Source organism: Antechinus flavipes, chromosome 2, assembly GCF_016432865.1.
Source record: "Antechinus flavipes isolate AdamAnt ecotype Samford, QLD, Australia chromosome 2, AdamAnt_v2, whole genome shotgun sequence".
Taxonomy (NCBI): domain Eukaryota; kingdom Metazoa; phylum Chordata; class Mammalia; order Dasyuromorphia; family Dasyuridae; genus Antechinus; species Antechinus flavipes.
In genome coordinates, this window is record NC_067399.1 from 543,057,198 (window position 1) to 543,081,955 (window position 24,758).

The 24,758-nt window shown below is 35.1% G+C and overlaps 1 protein-coding gene across 1 annotated transcript in view; it reads left to right on the forward strand.

The window, feature by feature from the left end:
* Positions 1-388: 388 nt before the first annotated feature.
* HERC1 (HECT and RLD domain containing E3 ubiquitin protein ligase family member 1) overlaps positions 389-24,758 on the forward strand; it is a 187,947-nt gene continuing 163,577 nt past the window's right edge. The window contains exons 1-2 of the mRNA XM_051980891.1: positions 389-484; positions 23,304-24,259. Coding sequence (XP_051836851.1) covers positions 23,330-24,259 — 930 coding nt within the window. The 5' untranslated portion in view covers positions 389-484; positions 23,304-23,329. The remainder of the gene's footprint in view (positions 485-23,303; positions 24,260-24,758) is intronic.

The window sequence follows — 24,758 nt, forward strand, 5'->3', positions numbered from 1 at the left end:
GGTCCCCGACCCGCTACTGCCGTCGCCGCCGCTGGCGAGTGTCCCCCTGAGGGTGGGGAGTTATGGCTGGGGCGAGGCCTGAGGGGGAGGTCTTCCCCGGGTCCGGCTGCAGCTGCTGGGACCCTCTCTGTCTACCCCACCCCCCCCGCCCCACCTCCTTTTCTTCTTCCCGGGGCCGTTCGGAAGCCGCATTTGACCCCGAAGCTTCCCGGGTTAACCGGCAAAGGGACCCCATCCCTCTCCCTTTCGTCTCCGCGGGTGGGTATGGGGGGTGTCGCGCCTCTGGTCTCCCTCTCCTTTTCTTCTTCCCCTCCCCACCCTCCCCCTTTATCCGCTAACGAGCGCCCCTCCCCCATTGGGTCCTCGGGGAGCCGGAGGAGCAGGAGGGCGGCGGCCCGACCCTGTCCCCCGGGGCCGATGCTGGGCTGTGGATGGGGGGACCGGGAGCTCCTCGACCAGCCCCGGCTCCCGCTTTTGTGGGGTGGTGAGTTCTAGAAGGAGTTTGGGATAACGTGTGTCTTACCTGCCTTCGGGCTTTGCTCAGAACTGGGTAAAACTATATCCACCCCTCACCCCCACTCCCACCCTTTCATTTCCCCCTCTCTAAATAACGCCTCTCCAACCAGTGGGTGAAGTTAAACGCAGTCTTTTAAGCCTGGACAGTATCATAGCTTTAGAAATAGAAGGTCCCTTTAGAGGCCGGTCCAGTATGATGATGGTGCTGTTGATAGCCCAGCGCCTAGGAGTATTCTGTAGATGGTGCATCCATGGGTGGGAGGAGGTTGGACCGGGGGCCCTGGCTACAGGTGCGCTTTTTTCTTCCTAGAGATTATGTAAAAGACGGAATGCTCATTCTAAATTATAACTGAAGCATAGAAACAGCATTAAAAAAAGTGGCCCTTGATTATTGACTCAACAGGGTCCTCTGATCCCTTGCCATTTAAATATTTACTGAAAATACCTTTTTTTTTTTTTTTTTTTTTTTTTTTTAAAGAGTTGACAGAGACTCTCCACCCACTCTGGTTAAAATTGTGTTTGCTTGTTCACTATCATGACTGTGCTCTCTTTTTTCATTACCTTTCTTTTATTCTTATCCTCCCCCCCTCCAATTCATTCTTGACTGTTATTTTTTTAAGTAAAATATTTTTCTGTCCTGTATTTGGATCTAGTACGAAAAAGGTTCCCTTCCTTCCTTCCTTCCTAATTCTCTCTGTGGTATTGAAAATGAACAGGGTTTTTAAAAATAGAAGGAACTCTTGATAGATTATTCATAAGGGGAAAAAAATCCACCTTTTTATCTGAAGAGTTTTTACAAAATTGATTACCAATATTTCTGTAAACCAGAGTGTTATGTTGTATTGCCAGTTTAGAAATTGTTTTAGGGATTTGAGAGGGATAGAAGAAGAAATTGAATGTGATAGTCTCATTATGCACAATGTATACATGTATACATAAACCTTAGGATTTAATATAAAGGGCAAAGCCCCCACACTAATACACTATTTCCCTAGTCTCATGACAGTCATTTCATGTTGAAATGAATTTACTAGAGAGGTTGGAAGTCTGGAGATTAAAAAAATTGGAATAGTTTTTTAATGTTTTGGGATAATTATCAATGGTTGAATTAAATGACCTCTTAAGGTCCTTGAGTTGCTTTGATTTTTGTGCCTTCTGATGATCATTGCTTTGCTTCTTTCAGTTTCTATATATGCTATTTGCATGATATCTGTAAATCATTCATTCCTGTCTAGATATTAATCTATTTAGTGCCCACACAATTCTGGTATGTGGAAGACAAATACAAAAGTAGTAATAAAATATAAAATTATCTTTAAAATTGAATTGGAGAAAAAACTTTAAATGATGTAATAAGGATTTTGCTAATTTGGGGGGAGGAAATGATTCATTTTAGTGTCAAAATTTTATTCTTTTAAACAATTCTTTGGATAACAGACAACTCAATGTAAAAGAACTGTCATAATAAAAAAATCTCAAAATTTAGGTTTTTGAGGCTTAATGACACAAAAACTTGGATAATTATAACAAGGAGGATTTAAAGTTAGGATAAAAAAAAAAAGCAATAGGCGTTTTTGGTAATATGTTACAGACTTGAATTTCATATATTCTAATGGGAAAGTAGATTCTCCATAATTAGGTTTAGCTTCCTTAGGAGAACTTTTATAATAACAAGTAAAGGCAAAACGTCATTCTGCTTCATTGAAGGGTTTTTCTACATTGCCACTGTACTGATGAGATCTGCTAACAAAATTTTTTGAACCTGTAATTGCCCCATTAATGAAAAACATGATTGTAAGATTGAGTGGAATTGGTGATTTATTTTTCTTGACCTTGCTGATTTTTGCTGTTATAGATTAATATTAGAATATAAGAAACTCCATAATGAGTCCCTTGAAGTACCAGGAACTTAAATAAAATTCCAGTTAAGATCCCTGATTCTACTTCTATATTTTATTTTTTTGGTCAGCTAATTGATATGAAAACATTCTGTGTAATAAATGCAGTGATCATAAGTTCCTGCCATTATGGTCTTGTTTTATTATAGAAAGAAAATTTCAAAACTTTACTAGTCCTAATGCCCTAATACATATGAGTTAATGTGTTTAGTGAAATGATCAGTAAAATATGAATGCAGTTTAGTTTGCTAACAAGTTGTGGTGGTTCATTTAATATCAATAAGTTCAGCAAGACTATTGATAATTCTTGTGCTTTAAACTACTTGTGAAGTTTAACTTTGGAAAACTTAAAATTGTTGTTAAAACCATTTCTCCCTGTGCTTTGCATAGTGCTGGTGGTGTATGTATGCTTGGAACAATATAAATTATAAGTGTGTTTTCCTAACCCACCAAATTTTTACGAAAGGGAGGAGACTACTCTTGAAGATGGAACTTTAAAGCTTAAAGTTTTGGATCTAGAAAATCATTCTCTCACATTTTAGTGGCAAAATGAAACAACTCTAATATGAGAAATGATTCCATTTGATAAGGTGGCATAGCAAAAATAGTGCTGTACAGTATTTGAGGAGATCTTAGTTCTACCATTTATTATCAGTATGACCTTGCCTCCTTGACATAATGAAGGGTAATAATTCTTCTCTGTTGAAGATAATGGGCTGAATCCAGTGATGTTTTGAATGGTCAGTTTTATAATTCTCTGTCTAATCAATATAACTTAGAACAATATAATTTTCAGCCTAAAAAGGGACTGATACATCAAGTAGTGGCTTCCCACCTTTGGATTGTGAGAATGAATCCATGTTCATGAATCAAATAAGTAAGCAAATATACTTTCAATAGACCAAATGAACGTGTTGAACAAATTCATTTCATGTCTCACTTTTTTCATGTATTAAAGTATTTATAATCAATAAAATTCAAATTAACTTAAAAGCATTATTGAATTCTTGGATTATGAACTTTTTCAGTCACTAGAAATTAATATTTTGGCTTCTATGAAGGGTAAGAGAGAGATTTTTTTTGACCTTAAAAAGAAGTCCTCATCCTTGGAAAAAGGTGGACAAAAACCGAATTAATTTTCTGCAACCCAGGTTTCCTTGAAAAAGTGTTTTACAAAGATGAATTGGGCATTGTTGTCCAAGATCAGACTCTGCTTAAAGACTGGTGCTGGACTTGCTATCTGATAAGTGAATGGACCCTGGAATCTTGGAGCACAGTGCTTATTAGCACTAATAGAGAAAGCCTTCCCCTTTTCCCCAGAAGTTTCCTTAGAGTGGGTCAATCATGTGCTGCAGAAAGAGCACTGATTGCAGTAGAGGACCTGGTCAAAACCTGCTTCTGATACTTAACTGTGATTATTATTGCTTATAATTTTGGACTCAATGGCCTCTAATGACTGCTAAAATCTAAGGTCTGTGATCCTAAGTAGAATTAAATTTTGAGCTAGTCTACTCAGAGTTATGGAGAAAACAAGAAATACTTTAATCCAATTTAACTACTCTTCTTTTGTGACCTGATTGGCTATTGCTTTGACAGTTCTAGGAGTTCACATTGGTGGGAAAGTCAGGAAAGGGTTGGAAATTGTGTATTAATTCTTTTGGGGTGCAATGACTATGATTTTTGTTTTTGCAGGCAGTGTCTGGTACATTTATAGGTACTTTTATTAATTGAGTAGAGGGCTCCCTATTGACTCTCTGTACTTCATTTTTACTTTTTTTTTTTCCATACATATGGAAAAAGCATATTGTCTTTTTTATATGTGGTGTTAGTGCTCAACTTTCCTGGGATCCCTTTTAGGGGTATCCAGTAAGACCTAATAGATAGACCATTTCAGCACATCACAATGATTAGTGCCCTTGGTATAAAGCAACCTAAAAAGGAGATTTGTTTAGTTTATGTAAACTAGGCATTTTTAATATTTCAAAATAAACTTAACACAATCCATAGTACAGTTTTTAGATTTGCAGCTTGCAGAATAAATATCATTATTTAGTCTGTTTCTAAAGATGCAAAGATAAGTACACAGAGGTTATGAATTTTTTGCATTAAGCTTTTTTAACATTGTTCCTGGAGTTGGAAAGCATTTTAGGTGCTTCATTACATATAGTAATTATGCTAGGCAAAATGTGGAAAAAGATCACGTTAAGTTAAAGTTCGTGTGTGGCATTGTTACCTTTCGTGCCTACCATAGTGCCTGGCATTTTGTGGGCATTTAATAAATACTTGATGATTGTATATAGACTTTTCTGTTAAAATTATGTGGAGTTGTAATTGGCTCACCCCTTATATTGTCTAAGGCAGTTAGGTGATGCAGTGGCTGTATAGACCATTGAACCTGGAGTCTGGAAGACCTATGTTCAAATCTGGCCTTGGACACTTACTAGCTGAGTGACCCTGGGGCAAGCTTCCTCATCTGTGAAATGAACTGGAGAAGGAAATGGTAGACCCCTTTGCCAAGGAAACCCCAAATGAGATCATGAGGAATATGACTGAAACGACTGAGCAACAACAAATAATGCCCCTCTAATCAGGAAGAGATGAGTGTTCCTTACTCTAGACGGGGCACCATTTCCTGCCCCACCTAGTTGCCTATGTAAATGCTAGCTGTTAATTTATACATCATTATCACAACTTCTGCCTCCCAGCCCTCCCTCAACAACTATCTCCCTAGAAGTCTTCTCATAACAAATAAGTATAGCGGAACAAAACAGATTCACATGTTGACTGTGTCTGAAAATGATCTATATCTCTGATTCTCTATTTGGAGTCCCCTGTATTTGTCCTGTTCAGTTGGGTAGGAATAAGAATCTGTCTTGGAGTGGTGTTTATAGGAATAGAGAAGGAAAAAATAGTATTGGGCAAATTTTTAAGATGCAAATAATTGATGCAAACTTCCCAAACATTTTATGAGAGCACTGCCTTGTAAAGTTTTCGATCTGAGATTGAATCTCAGCTCTGAGATTTAACTAGTTCATTGATCCTGAGCAAATCATTAAACTTTCTGATACTCAGTTTCCTTGTTTTTAATTTTACTTTGTGTAAACTGAAATGTAGGAGGAAGCTAGAATATGAAGAGCTTTAAATTCCAAATTAAAGAATTTTGTATGTAATCTTGGAGGTAGTGGCAAGGAGCCTCTGGAGTTTATTGAGTAGGGTTGTGACATGGTTTGATTTGTTCTTTAGGAAAGTCACTGTAGTTAGTGACCTAATGAAAGATGGATTGGAATAGAGAGAGACTTGAGACAAAGCAGACACATTAACAAGCTTTTACAGTAGCCTACCTGTGAGGTGATGAGATCCTACATTAGTGTGGTATAGCAATGTCAGAAGTGAGAAGAGGCGACCTATTGGAGAGATTTTCTAAATGTGAAATCGACAGCTGTTACAGATCTGAGAAGTGAGAGATAGTAGTGGAAAGGTTGAGTAAGATATTTAGATTGCAAGCCTGAGGAACTTAAGATGGTATTGCTCTCTTCAGTAATATAAGAAAGTAGATGACAGTTTAGAGGAATAGAAAATTTTGTTTTGGGTGTGTTTAATTCAAAATGTTTATTGTAAATCCAGTTTAAGATGGCTGAAAGCAGAGAATAATACGTATAAAAGAAATTATTTGAGCTGGAATGGATTTTTGTATTGATCAGTTTTGAATAGTCACTTATAAATTCAGTAGGATCAAAATTTGACAGTGCTTATAGTAGTTTTCTTAAATTACCCACCTTACTATTGAGAGTTTCTTAATTAAATATTCTCTGTTGATAGCTGACTTTTTAGTTTCTTGGTTTATTTGCTTTTTCCTTCCTTCATTCATTTATTTACTTAATTTTCTACTTATTTATTTTTAGCCTTTCTATAGAATGTGATTCTGAAATTGAAACCTTTGTTATCTGTTGTCCTGGACAGGTGTGATATTCAGGATAGGTCTATTTATGCTGCTGCTTTATATCAGTTCTAGAATACTGCTGTTTATTTCTGGCATTTCAAGATAGAGAATTCAGGTTGAGGAAATTTATTTTATTAAGTGAGTTTTCAGAAAATAATGTCTATCTCAATGTAAATTGAAAAACACAATCTAAAGCAAAAGATAAGCACACTTTTGTATTATTTGTTAATTTGGAGTACCCAAAGTACGTACTTTGAGAGTACTTATTTCTGTTCATTTGGACAAACAAAAATTGATTGAATTCTATGTGATAGGTAAATTAATAATTTTTAAAATTTTGTTTTTTTATTATGAACTTCACAAGTACCCTAGAATATAAATATTTCGCTTTAAAAAGGAAAAACAGTAGAAAAGAAATTAATATGAACTATGGAGTTGATAACTCCGAAAGATTGAAGGTATTGTTGCATGGTATTAGGAGAAAAGAGGGCTTTATCAGGGAGTCAGGAAGTTAGTATTCTAGCCTCTTCTATAGCTTAAGTAATGTAACATAAATTAGGCTACTTATTTCCTTTAAGCTTCATTGTACACATTTTAAAGAGTTAGATGGATGAGATGATGTCTAGGATTTCTTCTAGCTGTAACACTTTGATTTTGTTTGAAGAATTGGAAAGCCTTTCAAGGGTTTCACTGTTTAATTCTATCCAATTCCTCTCTGATCCTATATTTCAGGCTGTGTATGCTGTACATTTGTGTAGAAAGCTTAAATGGAAATCCCTCCACTCTTACTACCCAAGAAAACAAAATAAAAACATATATGGTTGCTATTTTGGCTTATTATATCTTGTTTATATTTGTTTTCCTTTAAAGGACATAGTTATTTTGGTTTAGAGAAACAACTATTAAATCCCCTTCCTTCCATCCAGAATAAGAATATATTTAGAGATGATGTGATGCTATTTAAGGGCAGATGATGTCACAAAGAAACAAAAAAAAATTTTACAGGTATGTATATATCATAGCAAGAACAATGATCACAAGAAAACATCAATATACTCTCTGAAGAGGCGCTAGTTTGTGGTTTTGTAATGAAGGGTGATTATTAGTTAAATTGAAGCCTTGTGTCAAATACCTCAAACTAATTTTTTATCTCATCACTGCAATTCTTTATTCCAAGGATGTAGATCATAACTCATCCATAGCTGCTTATATTGTTATTCATATTCAATGTTCATAAATTCATGTCCAAGTTTCTGCAGTTTACCCAGTTGCATTAGATGCCTTTCTCTATTCATTTACATAGATAACCTACCATAGCAACATGTGACTTGTTTATTGTTTTTCAATTAATATTGGCACATGACATCCCACCCAGATTTATTTCCTTTGCCTCATCCATTTCCTTGATGTCATTTTTATATTTTTTCATTTGTAATTCCTTTTTTGTAATGTGTTGTTTCCTGCCAAGCCCAAAACGTTTCTCTCTTTTCTTTTGGGTGATCCACAATACTTGAAGAAAATATTTAAAAGATGGCCCTTTGCTTGGGGGAGAAGCTCTGGTCATTAAAATAACTTTGTATTTTCCTCCTGGCAATTCAGCTGATTTTTGTCCACTTCCTGTTAAATTCTATTACAACATTCTTCCTTTCTAAGCATGTCAGTAATTGATATTAGAATCCATATGTGACCCTTGGCAAGTCATTTATACTTAATTTTTCTCATAAGTAAAAGAAGGGTAATAATACCACCAACCTCCCAGATTTGTGGTGATGATAAAGATATTTGTAATGTGTTTTGCAAACCTTAAAGTGTATGTAAATGCTGGCTATTAGCACTATTCATCCATAAATTGTACAAAATTGTATAAGGCCCTTTGCAAAAACATAAATGTAAATCATTTGAAGAAACTATTGTTCATCTTTAGTTCAAGCTACTATATTAAAAATTACAATATTACCTAAATTAATTTACTGGTTCATTGCAATGCCAAATACTCAAAATAATATTTTATAGAGCTAGAAAAAAAAATGGCAATTGATAGGGAGGAACAAAAGGCCAGGAATCTCAAGAGTCATGAAAAAACTGGGAAGTAACAAACTACCTTGAGAGGTCAATACTATTATTACCTCCCTTTTAATTATGAGAATAATAAAAGAGAAGTTAAGTGACTTGTTTAGCAGTACCTTGTAGAGATCAAAGAAAGAACTACTAATATGTACAAAATATTTATGACAGTTCTTTTTATAGTAGCAAAAAAGTTGGACACCAAAAAAATGTCCTAGTGGGGAATGATTAAAAGTTGTATTTTATGAATTTAATGAAATATTTTTGTGCCAAAGAAGATTATGGGCAGTTTCAGAGGAGACTGGGAAGACTTCTTTTGAAATTGGTGCAAAGTTACCTAAGAGTAGTAACCCTTACAAAGAAAAACAACTTTGAAAGACTTTAAAACTGAGCAACACTGAAAAGCTCTAAGTCCAAAAGAATGAAGATGAAATATATCACTACACTATTGTCAGTGATGAATTTAAAATGCACCGTGAGATATACTTTTAGACAAGGGCAATATGGGAATTTGTTTTGCTTTACTGAGCATCTATGTATTTTTTTTTTTTTTACTTTATTCATTCATTCATTTATTTATTCATTCATTCATTCATTTATTTTTAAAGTTTTATTTAATAATTACTTTATATTGACAGAATCCATGCCAGGGTAATTTTTTTTACAACATTATCCCTTGCACTCGTTTCTGTTCCGATTTTTCCCCTCCCTCCCTCCATCCCCCCCACTCCCCCCCCCCCCCCCCCCCCCCCCCCGATGGCAAGCGGTTTTATATAAGTTAGATATGTTGCAGTATATCCTAGATACAATATATGTTTGCAGAACCGAACAGTTCTCTTGTTGCACAGGGAGAATTGGATTCAGAAGGTAAAAATAACCCGGGAAGAAAAACAAATGCAGATAGTTCACGTTCGTTTCCCAGTGTTCTTTCTTTGGGTGTAGCTGCTTCTGTCCATCATTTATCAATTGAAACTCAGTTAGGTCTCTTTGTCAAAGAAATCTACTTCCATTAGAATACATCCTCATACAATATCGTTGTTGAAGTGTATAATGATCTCCTGGTTCTGCTCATTTCACTTAGCATGATTTCATGTAAGTCTCGCCAGTCCTCTCTGTATTCATCCTGCTGATCATTCCTTACAGAACAGTAATATTCCATAGCATTCATATATACCACATTTTACCCAGCCATTCTCCAACTGATGGGCATCCTCAATTTCCAGTTTCTAGCCACTACAAACAGGGCTGCCACAAACATTTTAGCACATACAGGTCCCTTTCCCTTCTTTAGTATTTCTTTGGGATATAAGCCCAATAGAAACACTGCTGGATCAAAGGGTATGCACAATTTGATAACTTTTTGGGCATAATTCCAGATTTGAGCATCTATGTATTGAGGGCTGGCTTTATTTTTAAATATGCTCATTTGGGAAGCGAGTGCTAGGGACAGACCAACAAAAGAAAAAATAAAATATAAGGTATCGTTCTCAGAGAGAAGGAAAGGACGAGGCATACAAGATGAAATTTGGGTGATGTAGAAACAGAACATATCAATGAAAATTTTATTTTAAAAATCTGAATGTAGTAGCAGCTTAGGTGGCACAGTAGATAGAGCACCAGCCCTGAAGTTAGGAGGACATGAGTTCAAATCCGACCTTAGACACTTAACATTTCCTAGCTGTGTGAACCTGGGCAAGTCACTTAACCCCAATTGCCTCAGGGAAAAAAAAAGGAAGAAAGAAAATCTGAATGTAATGGTTTCATTGTCCTTGATGGTGAAAGACTGCTTAAAAATATCTTTATAGATTTGATCCATCTTGTTCTCTTTTCATTTTCATCCTTAAAGAACCTTGCAATAAGTTTTCTTAATTTGATGTTTCATCAAGTTTTCTGGAACTTGTTTTTTCCTTATATTATCACTATGTGTGAATTGAGAGAATGATAAGAAGAAATGACAAGATTTAGCAATGATTTAGGTATGGAGAAACTTGAAACAGAAGACCATTCAGAAAGCCATTTCAATTAAGATCAATTTTCTGTGTTATTTGCTTGAGCCTTAGGTGTTTCTGCCTTTGACTTTTTGAGTGAATGCCTATGCTTTAGTTCTACATACATTTGTATTGTATTTCAAGTAAAAAGCAAGGATTGTATATATTTTCATCTATCTGATTATCATTATAATTATCAGAAAAAACAAAAACATTGAAATTAATTAAGTTTTTAGCAGACGGGAAATGACTTCGTTGTTGTGGGAAACATGTCTAAATCATTTCTTTTCTTTTTAAAATTACTTTTAAAAAAATTTAAAACTTAAAGAACATCTTGAATATACATGGTAGAGAATAGAGTTCCACATGAAATTTCATTTTATGTTACTTATTTTTTCTTAAATGTATAATAAATTCTGCAAATGTCTATCAAAACTGCCTCATTTGTCTTTGCTTCCTTCTGAATTTTCTTGTTCTAATCTGTTCATTTTCAAATAAGTTAGACTGATTGCTTTTTGGGAGGGAGGCATCATTATTGCTACTCCCTTTCACTCTGCCAGGGGAGGCATTAAAAATAAAGAAAGAGAATGAGAGAGAAAAAACAATTCAATTTGTAATATCTGTAGCTCTTTTACATATTCTGTGATCTGATATCTCTGGCTTCCTTACTATTAAGTTGAATATGGCACTTCATCCTCAAACTGAATTTTCACTAGCTACTTACTGTGCATAGAAATCTTTCTCTCTTCATATTCACTTCCTTTGGGTCCTAGCCAAATCCTTTCTTCTTCAGGAAGCCTTTATCTAATTCCCTTTATTAGTCCTTCCCCCTATCTTCAGTTTATACTGTATATTTCTTGCCTGTACACAGTTGTCATCTCCATTAGGCTGTGAGCTCTTTGAGGGCTGGTAATGTTATTTGCCTTTGTTTCTCCTTTTCATACTATAGAATAGGTGCTTTAATCATTGTTGACTCAATTTGACTCAAGCAAATCAAACCACACAGTGGCTATGTTAAAACATATATACATATACACACATATGTATGTATTTACACATATACAAACCACATATAGTCCATCACCTCTTTCAGGAAGTTGGAAACCTCGTTTTCATTGTAGATCTTGAAACATGGTTGGTCATTTCAATAAATGACCAAAAATTAAAAAAAAGCTTGAGTTCTTGAGTTTTTTGAAAGTTAATTTTCTTTATAATGTTGCTATCTTTGCATAGAATGTCCTGCTGGTCACTTTAGCCTTTCAGTTGGTACTACATAAGATTTTCTGAAATTATCAGTTTCTTGATGTATAATTATAAATTATAATGACTTAATTTCTATTTTATAATAACATTTGTATACATATTACATTCATATACTATACCCGGTATGTTAAGTCATTCCCAGTTAACTAAGAGGCAATTTAAAGTAATCCTTTATATTCTAGATATTTCCTTTTCCTTTTTCCTTCTTTTTGATCTCCTTTCAGTGTCAGGCAATTTGTTTTGTGATTTTTTTCCTTCTTACTATTATCGGCCTTTCCTCCCCCTCCCCATAACTGCTTTTTCCCTGTAGAGTTTTATGAATGTCTTCTTCAGACTTTGTGTTTAATCTTTCTTTGTAAATGTGAATTTCATCTGATGCCTCCCTTTACTTACTTTTTCCTTTGTTGAAAAGTTAGTAGCTGTTCTGGGAATAGAATCTGAATAGAAAGTAGAATAGGAGATTACTATTTTTAGGAATAGTGAAAGGGAAGGCATACAGTATCTATCTAGCTTGACATTGTGGCTAGGTCTAACTAAAGTTTTGTTGTACTGTGCTGTTTTGTTTTGTTTTAGCATAGCAAGACCAGAATTTTTAAATATTTAGTAATGAGATGTTAATCTATGAAACAATAGGCATTGTTTAAGTGCCTGTTATGTGTCAGATGTTGTGCTAGGGTTCTGGTGATGGCTACAGCAAAAAATGAAATGGCTCTTGCTCTTAAGATGTAGACATTGTTAACACACAGGTATCAGACTTGAAATTAGGAAGGCTTGAGTCTTGAATCAAGCCTTTTACTCTATGTGTTGTCCTGAGCAAGTCATTTTACCTCTCTTAGCCCCCAATTTCCTCATCTGTAAAGGAGAATAACTACTTTACTCAGGCTTGTTGTGAGGATCAAATGATTTGCAAACTTCCAAATGACATAAAAGATGCTAATTATTATCATTATATATAATATACTATATTTAATATCAATTTAATTTGTCTATATGTTAATTATATATAATATAAATATATACACAAAATAAGCATAAGGTAACTTTTGAGAGAAAACATTGGCAGATGAGTGAATCAGAAAGACCTCATGGAAGAATTAGCACTTGAGATGAACTGTGAAGGTGCCAAGGTGTATTTTAAGGGATTAGAGGAGAGGAAGGGACTAAGTTCCAGGCACTAGGGGACAACATGTGCAAAATCAAAGAAGATGAGAGATAAAATATATGTGAGAAATGGCAAGAAAGTTAGGTGGGCAGGAGGTGTAATAGGAAGCCAGTGAAAAATTTATTATTATTATTATAGCTTTTTATTTGCAAAGCATGGGTAATTTTTCAACATTGACCCTTGCAAAACCTGGTCCAACTTTTCTCCTCCTTCCCCCACCCCCTCCCCTAGATGGCAGGTTGACCAATACATGTTAAATACACTATATGTATACGTAATTATACAGTTATCTTGTTTCACAAGAAAAATTGGATTTAGAAAGAAGGTAAAAATAACTTGAAAAGGAAAATAAAACTGCAAGCAGACAATAACAGAAGGAATGGAAATTTATGTTGTGGTCCACATTTATTTCCCATAGTCCTCTCTCTGGATGTAGCTGGTTCTCTTCATTACTGAACAATTGGAACGGATTTGGATCATCTCATTGTTGGAAATAGCCACTTCCATCTTCATCAGATGGAATTGATCCTCATATAGTATTGTTGTTGAAGTGTATAAATGATCTCCTGGTTCTGCTCATTTCACTTAGCATCACTTATGTAAGTCTCTCCAAACCTCTCTGAAATCATCCTGCTAGTCATTTCTTAAGAATAATAATATTCTATAACATTCATATGTCACAATTTATTCAGCCATTCTCCAAGATGGGCATCTGTTCAGTTTCCAGTTTCTGGCTGCCACAAACATTTTTGCACATACGGGTCCCTTTCCTTTCTTTAAGAAACACTGCTGGATCAAAGGGTATGCCTTTGGGCATAGTTCCAAATCGCTCTTCACAATGGTTGGATTTGTTCACAATTCCACCAACAATGTATCAGTGTCCCAGTTTTCCCACTTCATCATTCCATCATTCCTCCAACATTCATCATTATCTTTTCCTGTCATCCTAGCCAATCTGAAAGGTGTATAGTGGTATCTCAGAGTTGTCTTAATTTGCATTTCTCTGCTCAATAATGATTTTGAGTACCTTTTCATATGACTAGAAATATATTCAGTTTCTTCATATGAAAATTGTTCGTATTCTTTGACCATTTATAATTGGAGAATGGCTTGATTTCTTATAAATTAGTCAATTCTCTATATATTTTGGAAATGAGGCCTTTATCAGAACTTTTGACTGTAAAAATGTTTTCCCAGTTTATTGGGAAGCCATTGAAATTTAATGATTTAAGGAAGTGATGTGGACAGAGCTATGCTTTAAGAAGATCATTTTGACATTGTCAAATGAATAATTTGTGTGTGAAATGGATAAGGAAAAGGGGAGAGGCCTGAGTCAAGAAGATCAGGTAATGAGAGTTTAAACTAGGATAGTTGACTTTTGGAGGGAACTGGAGACAGGTCATGATTGATAGAAATATTGCAGAGGAAGAATTTACTATATTTGGCAGCTGATAGGATATGTGTATTGAGGGAGAACAAACCATTAGGTGGTAAGTTGAGTGGCTGGAAGAATGGTATCTCCCTTGACAAGAAATTATGTAGATTCAAAGAGTATTAGGTTTAAGGGAAAACAATCAATTTTGTTTTAGATCCATTGAGTTTGAGATATTTCAAGAAGATCCACTTTGAAATATTTAATAGATGAAAGTAGAACTCAGGAGAGAGACAAAAGCTAGATATAGGGAGTCTTTGAATAAAGATGATCATTCAAAGATGTTAATAGGGGTCACAAAGTGGGAGAGAAACGAGAACAGAATAGAGCCTTGGGGAACACACCCTTTAGGAGCATGTCTTGTATGGTCCAGCAAAGGAGACTGAGAATGAATGGTTAGTATGAGAAGCAGGAGAGAACAGTATCTGGAAAACTCAAGAGAGAGAGAATTAACATTCAAGAAGAGTAGGCAGTCATAAGTATCAAATGATGCAGAGAGGTTAAGAGTCATGAAGACTGAGAAAAGATCTATCGGATTTGGCAATTAAAAGATCATTGGTAATGTTGGAGAATGCAGTTTCTGTTGTATGATGAAGTCGGAAGCTAGATTACAGAAGGTGGAGAACTAAAGTGAGAGAAAAGGAAGTGAAAGCAAAGAATGTAGACAGTTTCTTCTGTCTTCTTCCTCTCCCCACCCTCTCCTTCTGGAATTTGGATGAGGAAGGAGTGTCATAGGATGATAGCTTAAAAGGATGGCAGGGAGGGTGAAATGAGGTTATTTTACAGAATTACTGGATAGGCAGAATTCTGGAAGGGACAGGATCCACCCTGCTCCCCACTAGTGACTATCCCATATCATCTCTCTTCCAAGTCCATTACTCTGTTCTCTCTCTCTCTTTCTCTCTCTCTCTCTCTCTCTCTCTCTCTCTCTCTCTCTCTCTCTCTCATCTGAGACACTACACTTTGCTGGGAAAATAAGAGGCTATTCCTTTTGATCTTCCACTCCTCTCTTCTGGATGTCACAACTTTTTGACATACTCCAGACTTGTGAGTGGCTGAGGGTTGAGGTCAGGAGTATCTGTACAGTTTGACATAGGAAGATATAAACACTTTAAAGAATATTAGATTTTATAATGGGGAGGGGAATGTCTTAGAAATAGTATTTTTTGGACAATGATCCTGGAACCCAAAGAAGCAGATTGCCCAGGATTATACAATAACTTTTCGAAGGTTTGTATCTGTTGATGTTTTTACTTTCTACACGTTAGATATTTGATGTTGATTAATTAATTAATGATTGTTGAAAATTTGCTAAAAGTAATGTTTAATTTGGTGTTGGCTTGGGCTTATAAAAACTACTACTTTTTTGAATGGATATACCATTCCACACTTTAACACATCAAATTTGATGGAAATTCATTTACTATTTTAGGAGTTAGGTCCAGTTTTGAAAACTTTTGCCAGCTACAATATCTAGAAGGTAAACTGAATTGAACATGTTTTAATAGATTAAGTTTTTGTTGATATTTGGTTCCAAAGTTATTTGTGGAACCAATTAACAAATGTGAAATGTTTCCCAGTATAGCTAAATTAGAACCATTGCTTTAATAAAATGCAGCAGCAAATTCAAATATTCCTCTTGATTTTTTTTTTTTTTTCTTTTAAAAGCGAATTCAGGCACTGTCATTAGTTTTGTAGTATCAAGAATTAGAGTGGAAAGGAATCCGTAGGCATCATTGATTTAACTTATTTTACAAATGAGGAAATTGACAACAGAATATATGTTCATTTTCCAGGTCAAGCACTAAATTAGTTACAGAGCTAATCTGTCAGTTAACATTTCCTAAGTGTCTCTTAACTTGCTAGCTACTGCCTTGTCTCTGGGGATACAAAGACAGAAATGGACCTAAAGAGCCTCATATTTTATTAGGGGCAATAACATAGAGAAATAAGTATATGTAAAATAAATACAAAGATAGTGAGATGGGGAAAGAAGTATTAGCAGCCTGGAAGATCAGGAAACATCTCTTATATACTTGAACTTGGAAGATATTTGGAGGGGTAAGGAGGGAGTCGATTCCAGGTATAAGGGACACAGCATAAACAAAGTAATGAAGAGAGGAGATGGAATGTAATGGATTGTAGAGGTCATGCAAGGTAGTGTGCTAAAACTGGAAATGTAGGTTGGAGCTTATTTGTGGAACTGTTCTCCAGTTCCAGTCCAGTTTAATCACCATATTATGCAAATTATTTTTAGGTGAAGAAGTGAGTTTGCAGATTGGATCAAGTTACTATCTGGATACTTAATGTACCTGGAAAGATGATTTTGGCTAGGTTCAGCAGGGCTGAAAGCATGTTGGAAAGTAGTTGGGTTTTTTTGTTGCTATAGAAAAACAGGAGCTGCCATATGCTGAAGAAGTTTATTTAGCCCATATGGTGACATTAAAATTGATTCTTTTGAAGTGTAGGCCATCTGATCCCAATACCCTTTATTTTACAAATGAGAAAACTGAGGCATGTGAGGTTAAGTGACTTATTCCTGGTATCCTGTAGACAATAAATGACACAGCTGGGATTTGAAAAGTGAGTCATCCTCTAACTCCAAAATCCATTGCTCTTTTCATTGTACCATGCTGCCTGTCATTTCCATGCTTTAGTTATAGGGAGCCATTTTATATTTACTTGTATAAATGCAGAGTGTTCAAAGTTCAAATTTCCATAGGTGTAGAAAAATATATGTATATTTTTGGATTATTATAATTCAAAGCAAGAAATCATTTGGCTATATTAAGCTACTGTAATAAATTTTTTTTTGGAGGAAAAAGGCAAACTTTCTCTTTCAGTTCTTAATAGGAATGACAAGATCAGGACAATATTAATTATATCAGCTATTGTTTTAAATTCATATTAGCTTTGTGAATATTAGTTCTATTTAACTTTTTAAAGTAAAACAAAGGAATAAGAGACTATAAATATTTATTGGTTGACTGATCTCACATTTAGTTTTTTGAATTAAGCTTTTTTCTCTTCTCAGATTACTTGTATTAATTGTTTTTGTGGGATAATTGTCCCAGAAAGCAGAGACAATTTAAAAAATTTCTATTGTCAGTGCTTAGCTGTAATATTCTTCCCTAAAATGTAATATTCTCTTGTTGAGGTTTCCTTGGGGTCTCTGGAGGCAGCCTTAGTTTCAGTTCAGTAATCACCCCAAATGCAGCCAGGTATTAAAGTCCAAATCCTTTATTGTCTCTTTCCAAGTCTTATCTCCTTTCCTGCAGCCAGGTTAGCTTTCTTAAAGGCCTTCTATAGTCATGGTTCCACCTGCTTTCTCTGGCTTCTGAATTTCCGGGACTGACTCCTGGTTCAGGCTCCTAGCTTATATATGCTCTCTTAAAGGTATGAATCTTGTAGAACTCTAGTAAATACTAAGTACACATGTACTGACCTAGAAAACTGTTAAATACCATGCTAAATAATCATTGTTTCTTATCAATTCCACTGACTTAGCACCTTATTTCAAGTTCTGGCAAATAACACCTAGCAGTGTCTCACATGTAGCAGGTACTTAATAAATGCCAGTTGAACTCACGACCTTTTCCCTAAAATTCTTTCCCTTACTTGAATTCCATCTTACTATCAAGAGTACCTTCATCTCCTAGTCACCCACTCGGTCTAGATTCTAGATTCCTTACTCTCTCTTAAGGTCTTATACTGGCAACTTTACCATATCATTATTTCTTTGAATACTCCTCTCTTCTGGTACTGCCATCATGCCATGGTTTTAAGTCCTCATCACTTCTTTCCTCCACTATTAAAATAACCTTCTAATAGTTCTAAAACTCAATTTTTGCTCTACTCCATTCATCTGTCAGAGTTATTTTCCAAAGGTGAAGTTCTGACCCATGTTACCTCTCTCTTCAATAAAATTCACTGATTTCCTATTGCCTGTGGGATTGAACATGAAATTATCTTTTAAAAAAAAAATAAAGCTTTTTATTTACAAAACATATACATGGGTAATTTTTCAACATTAACTTTTGCAAAACCTTCTGTGCCAAATTTTTCCCTCTTTACCCCACCCCCTTTCCCTACATGGCAGGTAATCCAATATATGTTAAAATACAGAACATAAAATCTTCTGTTTCACTTTTAAATCCTTTCATGATCTGGCCTTCTCATGCCTTTCTAATTTTCTTGAGCTTACACAATACCTGGCCTGTAGGAAATAGCCACTTCTATAATAGTATATTAGCTTATTGACTCTTTGTAAAATCTTATTTCCCTCTGTATTTTATGAAATCCAGTGACAATGGCCTCCTTGCCCTTCCTCTTGCAAAATACCTCAACTCTTAGTGCAATACATTTTATTTTATTTTTTTTTTCTTATAGCTTTTTATTTACAAATATATGCATAGGCCATCAATTGGAGAATGGTTGAGTAAATTGTGGTATGTGAATGTTATGGAATATTACTGTTCTGTAAGGAATGATCAGCAGGATGAATACAGAGAGGACTGGCGAGACTTACATGAACTGATGCTAAGTGAAATGAGCAGAACCAGGAGATCATTATATACCTCAACAACGATACTGTTTGAGGACATATTCTGATGGAAGTGGATCTCTTCGATAAAGAGAGCTAATTCAGTTTCAATTGATCAAAGATGGACAGAAGCAGCTACACCCAAAGAAAGAACACTGGGAATTGAATATAAACTGCTTGCATTTTTGTTTTTCTTCCCGGGTTATTTCTACCTTCTGAATTCAATTCTCCCTGTGCAACTAGAGAACCGTTTGGTTCTGCACACATATATTGTATCTAGGATATACTGTAACCTATTCAACATGTAAAGGACTGCTTGCCATCTGGGAGAGGGGAAAAATCAGAACAGAAGTGAATGCAAGGGATAATGCTGTAAAAAAATTACCCTGGCATGGGTTCTATCAATAAAAAGTTATTAAAATATATATGCATAGGTAATTTTTCAGCACTGACAGTTGCAAATCCTTTTGTTCCAACTTTTTCCCTTCTTCCCCTAATCTCTTCCCCCAGATGGCAGGTTGACCAATGACATGTTAAATATGTTAAAGTGTAAGTTAAATACAATATATGTATACATGTCCAAACAGTTATTTTGCTGTATAAAAAGAGTTGGACTTTGAAATAGTGTACAATTAGCCTGTGAAGGAAATCAAAAATGCAGATGGACAAAAATAGAGGGTTTGGGAATTTTATGTAGTGGTTCATAGTCATCTCCCAGAGTTCTTTCCCTGGTTCCATTCATTACTGCTCTATTGGAACTGATTTGGTTCATCTCATTGTTGAAGTGGGCCATGTCCATCAGACAATTGATCATCATATAATATTGTTGTTGAAGTATATAATGATCTCCTAGTCCTGCTCATTTCACTCAGCATCAGTTCATTTAAGTCTCTCCAGGCCTCTCTGAAATCATCCTGTTGGACATTTCTTCCATAATATTCATATACCACAATTCATCCATTCTCCAATGGATGGGCATCCACTCAGTTTCAGGCCACTACAAAGAGGGCTGCCACGAACATTCTTGCACATACAGGTCCCTTTCCCTTTTTAAAAATCTCTTTGGGATATAAGCCTAGTAGTAACACTGCTGGGTCAAAGGGTATGCACAGTTTGATAGTTTTTTGAGCATAGTTCCAAATGTGCAGTACATTTTCACTAGCTACCTTTTATGCTTGGAATTCAGTGTTTCCCCTATTCTCCCTTCCTGTTTCCCTGGCTTCTTTCAAGTTTCTGCTAAGTGTACCTCGTAATGCCCATGCCTTTCTTCTGAGATTCTAATTTCTTTCTTTGTCTCCCTCTATCTCCTTCCTCCCTCCTTTGCCTATTGTCTCCACCTGTTTCTAGAGGACAGAGTCTGATGTGTGGTTTTTTCCCCCACCATTGTATCACCAGAGCTTACCTTAGTCCCTGGCATAAAATAGGTGCTTAAAAAATGCTCCTTGTTGCTTTCTTAAACCTATGTTAATGCTATACTTGATGTGAATTTTAAAACCAGTTTACTTTTTTCTCTTAGGATGGAACTCTATCAGTCTCCATTGTTTCTTCAACCTCTGAGCATCTTTAAGCAACCTTTGAATCTTGAATAGCATATTTTTAGACAGATTAGGGACCTTGTCATCCAGGTTGATTCTACCTGCTCCTCCTTCAGTCCCTCCTTCTGAGCTACCAAACTCCTCCCTGGTTCTTCCCTATAACTGTATAAAAGCTGATCATTTATGACTCTTATGAGAGTCTGAAATTATTTTCACATAAATAAAATAGTAATCCTTTGAAATCTCTGATTTTTTCAGGTTGATTGAAATATAGCCAAATTTCTATTATGTTATTTTTATAATATTCTTTATAACTCAAATGTTATTCTCCTGAATCTATTACATATTACCCCTCCTGATGCCTATTTCATCTCTTCATTTTGTCTGTAATCTCTTCTCCTAAATAAAGGCATCTTTTGGCAAAGGGACACTTCTTGTGAATTCATCACATGTGTCTTATGATGAAGTCATGGTAGCTATTTCTCATTCAAAATAAACATGTAACAAGTTCATGATGACCATTCTCTTTGCCAAAAGGTAGGTTTATTTTGGAGAAGAGGTTACAGATAAACACAATACAGACAAATACAATTACAGACAAAATAAAGAGGTAAAATAGGCACCAGAAGTGACAAATATGAGATAAAATTGGGAGGACAATAAGGTTACCAAGGAAAGGCATTTGGAGGAATCCATTAAGGGAATGTGCCATGAGGTAGGAGTATACCATTGACTGGCAGGTTAGATCCTTAGAGGTGTTTAACAGACTGAGCAGAGTTGGCTGTAGTAAGGAGAAAGATGCCATTAAAGAGAAGATGCTCTGAAGGGAAGGGGAAAATAGACTACCTCATAGTGGACCAAATCCTGAAAAGGACTTGGCAAAGATTTTTATCATGAGCAAATCTTTTATAGGGGAAATACAGCCTTGCGAGTTTCCCAAAGAAGAAGAGGGAGGATTCTCAGGGAAGAATTTGGTAACTCAGAGGGATCAAGGAGGAGCCAGATAGAATGCATAAAGATATAGTAGTCAGTGTCTCAAAAATTGTTTTAAAATGCCCAGAAGTTTGAGGGATAGCCAATGGAAGTTGATTAAAGAGCTGCATCCTCATAATCACTTACACAAGTGGGATAGTGTGGGACTTAATTATGCCTGATAAATAGCCAGGTGGACTTCTTTGGGACAGAGGAGAAGAGTAATCTGAAAGTTCACATCATCTTGCTTCTCTGACCCCATAATGGTGAATACCAGTGATGTACTTTTGGTGGAAAAAATGAATTAAAGTGAATCTTCCTAAGTAGTTTTAAATAAAATTCATCCTGGGAACATTGTTAGTTAAGCTAATAATAAAGCTATTAAATGTGTTACATGTTTTAAATAAGTCACATTTGATTCATGCTATTTTTGTGTTAGTATATAATACTTTGCAAGGTTTGATTTAAGGCATTTGTTATGTATCAGTGACATCCCATTTTACTCTCCCATTCCATTAAGTGAGTAGTAGATAGGTAGCTGTCAATACTGGAGGAATAAATACTTGGTTGCTGAGGATCTGGTACCTTCCTTTCATGGAAACATGGATGCAGTATACAATATTTCCAGCATTCTTCTTGGTTAATAAAGCTGTTGACAGTGTTGTATAACAAAATATTATTTTTTAAAATTCATAATGGCTTCATTAGTAATCAGTTGAATAAAATTTGTGTAAGTTCACACTTTTTACCTTTAAAATTTTTTTGTTGTTGTTGTTTGAACAGGGTGAACTTTTAAAGATCATTAGTATTCTATCCTTTTAACTCAAAGTTCAAAGCATTTTTTCTCAAGATTACTTTGAATTTTTAGAATCAGTTGTACTGTGATTTATGACAAAAATGTTCCTTTTGGAGAGAAATTTTCTTAAAATCTATAGAATCATTTAGCACAATGAATATATAAAGTGGCAATATTTATCAGCTACTTGTGTTTATGCTTTTTTAATTTTCTTAGCAACTTAATTTTGTTGTATTTATTGACACTGTTAGCACTTCAGAAGGGTGATTGTGGAATCTCACAGAGTGGTGCTTTTAAAAAATATTTTTATATCCAGGTATAATAATACAGATTGAAGCAACTTCAGCAAATCAAAATACTTTTTTCTTGACATGATTAATATGAGGATAACTAAGAAAGCAAATTATTTGTTGGAGAAAGGAATATGTCAACTGCAAATTTGCACTCAATTTTAACAAGGCTTTTCTTAGGCAAAGAAGTGAATTTCAGACTTTAGAGTTATGAGAAGAGTTACATTAACTTTTTTTTTTAATTTAAATTTTTTTCTTTTGAATTTGATAAATATCAAAAAAAAAGATATTCCCTTATATAGACTAAAACAGAAAAATAATTATATATAAACTAAATCTGTATTATGAATAGATTACTTTACTTTCAAAGCTATCCTATTTGTTTTCTTTTGAAATTCCTTTGTTTTTTCCTAAGCATTTGAAACAAAAGTTTGTGACCTTCATTTATTTTTTTCTTTTGTCCTTTCCTTTCTTAAAATTTTTCTCTTAGAATTATTCTTTTATTAAGACCTGAAGCATTGTTAGATTTGATCATCCCAGTCCTTTTTTTTAGAGGATATATGTGCACTAAGAAAAAAAAAATACCATCAGAACTTGATGAGAGTTTATATTCATAGTATTTAGGGATAGAAAAAATTCCTTTTAATTCTCTAACTTTCTCATTTATGGCTACCATTCTGGAAGTATTGCTAGTGAACAGGACTCTTTTATTTTGTTTCCACTGGCTCTTTATTTTGCACTGGATTCAGGCACTGTGGAGGGAGTATGCATGGACACTAAAAATTTTGGTATTTGTATGTCTTCATAATTTTGTAATTGTAATATATAATATAATACTCTTAATAGTCCAGAACCATTTCATGTTTATTACTTGTTTAATTATTTCAATTTTCTTCTGTTCCAGGATTAATGGCAAAATAGTTAACCACCATGGCAGCGATGGTTCCACCGGTGAAGCTCAAATGGCTTGAACATTTAAACAGCTCCTGGATCACGGAAGACAGTGAATCTATTGCTACAAGAGAAGGAGTTTCTGTTCTATATTCTAAACTGGTCAGTAATAAGGAAGTTGTGCTTCTGCCTCAGCAGGTTTTGTGCCTCAAAGGACCTCAGTTGCCTGATTTTGAACGTGAATCTCTTTCAAGTGATGAGCAAGATCACTATTTGGATGCCCTTCTTACCAGTCAGTTGGCTTTGGCTAAGATGGTATGTTCAGATTCCCCATTTGCTGGAGCACTTCGTAAACGACTTCTTGTACTTCAACGTGTCTTTTATGCACTTTCTAATAAATATCATGATAAAGGTAAAGTGAAACAGCAGCAACATTCACCAGAGAGTAGTTCTGGTTCAGCAGACGTCCATTCTGTTAGTGAACGGCCCCGATCAAGCACAGATGCCCTCATAGAAATGGGTGTTCGAACTGGACTGAGCTTATTATTTGCACTACTCAGGCAGAGTTGGATGATGCCTGTTTCAGGACCTGGTCTCAGTCTTTGTAATGATGTCATTCACACTGCAATAGAAGTTGTGAGCTCTTTGCCACCATTATCTTTAGCAAATGAAAGTAAGATTCCACCTATGGGTTTGGACTGTTTATCACAAGTGACTACATTTCTTAAGGGAGTAACTATTCCAAATTCTGGAGCAGATACTTTAGGTCGTAGATTAGCTTCAGAATTGTTGCTTGGTTTAGCAGCTCAGCGTGGTTCTTTAAGGTACCTTCTTGAGTGGATTGAAATGGCTTTGGGTGCATCAGCAGTTGTACATACCATGGAGAAAAACAAACTACTGCCAAGCCAGGAAGGAATGATCACCTTTGACTGCTTTATGAACATATTAATGCAGATGAGGCGCTCTTTGGTACGTATTAATTTTTTAAAAAATTTTATGTAAAGGAACAGGTTGAATATAATTTTTTAACTTTTTTGATTGTTAATCTGCTTTCAGTGAATCAAATGGCAATGATAAATGATTTGGCATTCATTTTGATAAATATTTTTTCCTTTGTGTTTATAATATTTGGATAAAAGAAAATTATTTGAATGATGAGGTCAGGTAGCAATTCCTAGTTCCAAGTAAACTCGTGACAAGTTCACAATGGTCATTCTGTTTGCAAAAAGTAAGTTTATTTAGGAGAAGACGTTATAGACAAAATGAAGGGTAAAAATAGGCACTAGGGGTGGCAAATATGAAATAGATTTGGGAGAGCAAAAGAGTTATCAAGGAAAGTTATTTGGAAGAATGCATTAAAGGAATATGCTGTGAGTTAAGGAGTATGCCATTTATTGACAGGTTAAACTCATGGAGGAATTTAGCAGACTCACCATAGTTAACTATAGTAAAGAGAAAGATGCCATTA